This window comes from Nicotiana sylvestris, chromosome 12 (genome assembly GCF_000393655.2).
Source record: "Nicotiana sylvestris chromosome 12, ASM39365v2, whole genome shotgun sequence".
NCBI classification, from domain to species: Eukaryota; Viridiplantae; Streptophyta; class Magnoliopsida; order Solanales; family Solanaceae; genus Nicotiana; species Nicotiana sylvestris.
In genome coordinates this window covers 76,469,106-76,475,054 of record NC_091068.1, presented here as the reverse complement: position 1 = coordinate 76,475,054, position 5,949 = coordinate 76,469,106, and the positions used below count along the sequence as shown (strand labels likewise).

The following is a 5,949-nucleotide window of genomic DNA, read 5'->3' as shown; positions in this document are numbered from 1 at the left end:
TGCATTTATTTGCTCCAGATTTGCATGCTGACCAGCTGTTGAATAAAAGGAGAGAATTTGGAAAAGATATAGCATTATGAGGGTTAAAGAGAGTTAATTGCCTATTTTGAAAAAAACCAATGTCCAAATCGTGTCGAAACTCTACCGAATTTTTGAGAAATTGAATAATCTTTGTCTTCAAAAATAGTTTGTTTTATTTGCCAACGGAATGAAAAAAAAAGAGTTTTTCCAATGGAGTGAAAAAAATAGGGAAAAAAAGAGAAGTTTTTTTATTTGCCCGAACTACGCCAGTTTGATTCTCACAGGGTGTGAGATACGTAGGCAACCCCATCGGGTCCAACTTCTTTTTTTGCGAAAGTGGCCAAAAGAACAAAAAATTATTTTTTAAAGATAATTAGGGTGATGTCATTCTTGTCAGAAATAGCCGAATATCCCTAAAAGGGCGCCGGAAGGCTGTTTTTGCAAGAACAGCTGCCTGTGGTCATTTTTCAAGGTTTTCACCGGTTAGCCAACACAGCCTTAAAATTTTCATCTTCGAGGTGCTGAAAGGCCGTATTTGCAAAACCGGATTTCATTTTTGAATAAAGAGAAGAAAAAAAGTGTCGATTTTGTCTTTGAGTCAAATGAGTCTTGATTTTGCTTAGTCACCCTAATAAATGTGCAGAATGAGCACGAGTCCAAGTTTGCCGATAGCAGTCATGAACAAGATCCCTTTGGAGTTGCATATGTGGTGGGAAGATCTGGGAAAATCGGAGCAAGATAAGGTCAATATACATTTGGGAGGTCTCACCGGGTTGTTAAAAATCAGGCCCAGAGGAGATGTCGTAAAGGCTTTGGTTACGTTTTGGGATCCGGCCCATAATGTATTTCACTTTTCGGATTTTGAACTCACCCCAACCTTGGAAGAGATATCAGGTTATATGGGAATTACTGAGGGTCTAAGGCATAAGTATTTGATCGCTCTAAGAGCCGTTAACTCTCACAAGTTCATGGATTTGCTAAAGATAAGCAAGGGAGTTCCGTATTCCGAGTTGGATGATGGTTTTGCTACTCTACGTTTTATATACCAGAGGCACGGACATGTGGGGGGATTCAACGATCCGGCAAGCTGAGTTTGTAGCAAAGGAAACTGAACAAAATGGGATGAGCATAGGCGTTTCGCCTTCATGGTAGTTTTTTTAGGCCTTGTGGTATTTCCCCGAAAAGATGGGAGTATCGATTTACGGGTGGCTGGAGTCATCAAGGTCCTGATTACCAATTCCAAGAGCATTCTCGCCCCTATGATAGTGTCTGAGATATACCGAGCTCTCACAACCAGTAAAGTTGGGGCAGATTTCTTCGAGGGGTGCAATTTGCTATTACAAATGTGGATGATCGAGCACCTGTGCCATCGCCCTCAGTATATGAGTTATGGATCCACAGAGAAAAGTTGTATTGAAGAGTTTGATACAAGAATTGCAGGGTTTAAGCTGCCATAGGGGTTTGAAGAGTGGGTATCCTGCCTTCGCTCTATTAATGCAGGGCAAATAGAGTGGACATTGGGTTGGCTTCTTGTTGAAGAAATTGTGTATATGCCTGCCACTGGTCCTTACTTCCTCCTGATGGGTCTGTGAGGTATTCAGCCCTACGCTCCTTACCGGGCGATGAGATAGTTGGGAAGGTGTCAGGTGATGCACCCTGATGAAGATCATAGTGTGCATGCGGTCGAGGTTAGTTCTGACGGTCAATTTCATGAAGAGACAGTTCGTTCTATTTGGAATGAATGCCAGTACTTGACAATAAACACTCGAGTGCATGATTTATCTAGAGGCGAAGTCTCACCCGCCTATCTTGCTTGGTATAGAAAGAAGAACACTGCAAGGGCTGAACCAGAAAGACCAGCCAAAAATCCTCATGTTCAGAAATTCGTTGAAGCGTCACAAGAACATTGGGCTTGGGTAGCTAAGGAGAATGAGTACAGGGCCACAATAGGAAAATTGGAAAAGCAAGTCAGAGAGCTTCAATTCGAGAGTAGCTTGCAAGTTGCAGAAGATGAAGGAGAAAAGAAAAGGCTAGCCAAAGAAAATGAGGCCCTTCGAGCTCAAATTCAGAAAATGAAAGTAGCGGCAGAAAATCCAGCCCGAAGCGACAGAGATGAGAAACTCATAGCTAACCTGAGGCAGAAAGTGACTGACTATAGTTTCGATTTGAACAAAGCAGAAAATGAACTAGCCAAAGCTAAAAAAAAATTGGCTAAAAACGCAGATGAACGGGTACGCCTGGTTAAACAGTTGAGAGAAAGGTACGACGATGAGGTCGCAGGGTTGAAGAAGAGGGTCATCGCCATGGAAAATAAAATGATCAAGCAGGCAAAAGACTTCAAGGTTGAAAGGGAACACTGTTATACGGCATTGGCGCAGTTAGAAATAGACTTGCAACAGCTTCAGGAACAAAATTATGCAGCTGAGCAAACTTTGAGGGCCAGGGCCCAACAGATTGGGCGTTTGTTACAAGAAAAGGGCGTCACAAGAGAGAGAATTAGAAAAATCACTGACTACATCGTTATGAAGTGCCACATCTGTGAGGATATGACTCGCACTACATTCTTTGCAGCGGTGATGACCTTTGTTAAACAAATAATGAATGACTTGGACCGACTTCAAAGGGATCTTGCACATAGGCCCGTGGCGAGACCGAATGATGTCCCGCGGGCACCAGGAGCATTGATGTACTCGTGATTTTCCATTTGAGTCTGTATTTCATTTTCTGTCAGAGTCTGTAAGTCATGTTGGGTTTGTATTTTCTTTTTGTTTTTGAGTCTGTATTTCTTTGGAGTATGATAGCTTATTTTCGGAGTCTGTGTTTTGTCTTTGCATCAGAGTCTGTAAGTTTTTTGGAATTTATTAGTATTGAATCTTTGTAATTGAAGCATCTGTTTTTATAAAAACTGAAAATCCCAAAAACATTTTATTTACTCTCATACTTATCTCCCAGAACTATGCTCGGTCTGATTCATGCGGGGTCATGATACGTAGGCAATCTCCATAGGATTCGACCATAACCAAAAGAAAGAAAAAGAAAGAGAAAAAAGGGAAAGAAATAAGAGGAAAAACAAGAGAGTAAAGAAAATGAAAGAGCGGAAAAACAAGAAAGAAAAAAGAGAATAAGAGAGAGTAAAAACAAGGAGAGAACAGAGGCCAGAATGAAAGGAAGGGAAAGGAAAGAAAAGAAAAGGGGATGTTTGCAACTAAAAGAAAGAAAAGGTCGGGATGACGCATGCAACCGATCAAATACATAATAGAGAGACGGTTAACTGTTCAGGTGCATTCATGCCCAATGTGCGGTTACCAATCTGTTAAAGCCTAATCGCTAACAAGGTTGTTTGTTTGATATATTAAGTTTAGGCAGGTGGTTAGTTGACTGGCATTCTGGCAATTCACTCCTACAACACCCGATCGAAAGACAAGCTGAATATGGTCAACTAGGAACCGGAAACAAGTATTGTCGATCCATCGAAAGAGGTGGAAGAAATGGACGTTAATGCAATGAGGGAAGAAATGTATAAGCTGAAACAGTAGATGGCTGAAATGTACCAAGCTTGGGCGAAAGGGCATCCACCACCGGTTTATCCCGCCAATCCTGTTTATATCCCACCATCAGCCCAACCTCCGGAGCCTCCCACTGTGAACTCATCTCCAGTCTTCCCCCTTTACCAACAATGCCATGGCACCACTTCCCATACTTCTCAATATCCACCACCCAAACAAGTCTCGTACCCTCCCCCACCAATTACACATGTTTTTGTGGCACCTCCACCTGTTACATTACACAGATCTTCCAGTGAACCCCTATTTCAAACTCACGACAACCAGTACTATCCCCTTGAACCTACCTTCAAAGTTCCAGAACCATATCCTTACACTCCTAATCTTGATATCCCGGCAGAGACCGAGAAACCGCCCAAAAATCCCGAGCATGAAGAGATGATCAGAAAGGTCAAAAGCTTAGAGTAGTCGTTCCAAGATATGAAGGGGTTGGGAGGCCAAGTGAGTGTGGCCTATAAGGATTTGTGTCTGTTCCCAGATGTTCAGTTGTCAGCAGGGTTCAAAATGCCCAAGTTTGATCTGTACGATGGGCATGGCGACCCGGTAGCACACTTATGAGGATTCTGTAGCAAGATGAGAGGAGCGGGTGGAAGAGACGAATTGCTGATGGCATATTTCAGCCAAAGTTTGAGTGGATCGGTGCTATAATGGTACACCAGACAAGATCATAGCAGGTGGTACACATGGGACGATCCGGCCCAAGCCTTCGCCTGTCATTTCCAGTATAATCTTGAAATCATCCCAGATCGTCTGTCACTGACAAAGATTGAGAAGAAGCCCGGTGAGAGTTTCCGAGAATATGGGTTCCGTTGGAGAGAGCAAGCAGCGAGGGTTGACCCCCGATGAAAGAGAGCGAGATGGTTGATTATTTCATGCAGGCTTTGGAGCCCACTTATTTTGGTCATTTGGTGTCAGCAGTGGTTAAGTACTTTAATGAAGTTGTGAAAATGGGAGGCATGGTGGAGGAGGGACTCAAGTCCAATAAGATTATGAGTTATTCAGCAATCAAAGCAACCACTCAGGCCATTCAAAACGGTACTGGGGGTGTGCTCGGAAAGAAGAAGAAAGAGGATGTTGCAACGATCAAGTCGGCAGCTTGGGGTGGATACAGGAACCTTCCACCATTCTACAACCAGCCTCGACCCTATCCCCAAGCATACCCCCACACTCCATATAGCCTACCACAACACTACTACCCACCGCCAGATCCCCATTTTTCTGTCTATCACGCACAAACCTACACCCAACCTCCCGCTCACGCACAATGGCGTGTGCCAGCTCCACAAAGTCCCTACCAAGCTCCACAAAATACCCATCCACCCCCAAAAGCCTACAAAAACCCTCTTGGAAGAGGTTTTTGACCCAATCAATCCTTTAAGAATGAAAGGTTGCAGAAGCAGAAGACTTTCACTCCATTGGGAGAATCATATACCAGCCTAGTCCACAGATTGAGACAGTTGGGTATGTTGAATCCGATCGAGGCCAAAATGCCGAATCCCCTTCCCAGAAATCTTGATTTCTTGGTGAATTGTGAGTATTATTCAGGGGAGGGCAACCATGACACAGAGAAATGCTGGAAACTAAAAATAGTTGTACAAGAACTCATTGATACTTATCGGATCGAGGTTCAGGCCCTAGAAACACCAAACATCAACCAGAATCCGCTACCAGCTCACCATGAGACCCATATGATTGAGTTGATACACAAGGGAGGGGAGGCTAAGAAACCCTCGCAGACGGTGATGATGATCCGCTTCAGTGAAACCAGTTCAGAGGAAAAGGTAACTAGTGGGGAATCAGTGGTCCAGTTGAAAGGGGTAGACAATAAGCCAGCTATGGTAACCGGGAAAGGGTCGTCAAGCGTTGTCACAGTGAAACCAGAGAAAGCTAAAGTGGTGGTATCAGGGGTTGTAAATAAACTTGTTGTGGTCGTGAAGGGTGCTCGCACAGAGCCTGTTATTATAAAACCAGTAACTCAGCTCCCAGTGATCAACAGCAAGACAGTCCCATGGAATTATGAACGAGTGACAGTAACTTACCAGGGAAAGGAGGTTAAAGAAGAAGTGTGTGAGACCCATGGTTTGACTCGATCGGGGAGATGCTTTACCCCCGAAGAGTTGAGAAAAGCTAAAACTTCCAAAGACAACCCAGTATTGGTGAAGAAAGCGGTGACTGAGGAAGAAGCAGAAGAATTTCTGAGAAAGATGAAAGTGCAAGACTATTCCATTGTGGAGCAGTTAAGGAAGACACCAGCTCAGATCTCGCTCTTGTCATTATTGATCCATTCCGACGAGCACCATCAAGCTTTGATGAAGATCTTGAACGAAGCCCACGTTCCTGACAAAATCTCAGTAAACCACTTGGA

General features: G+C 43.7%; 1 protein-coding gene across 1 annotated transcript; it reads left to right on the top strand.

Moving 5' to 3' along the window:
- The first annotated feature begins 1,670 nt into the window (after positions 1-1,670).
- LOC138883240 (uncharacterized) lies at positions 1,671-5,168 on the top strand. Its single transcript, XM_070163913.1, has 2 exons — positions 1,671-2,540; positions 5,130-5,168. Exons 1-2 carry the CDS (start codon positions 1,671-1,673, stop codon positions 5,166-5,168), a joined length of 909 nt encoding a protein of 302 aa, XP_070020014.1.
- The last annotated feature ends 781 nt before the right edge of the window (positions 5,169-5,949 follow it).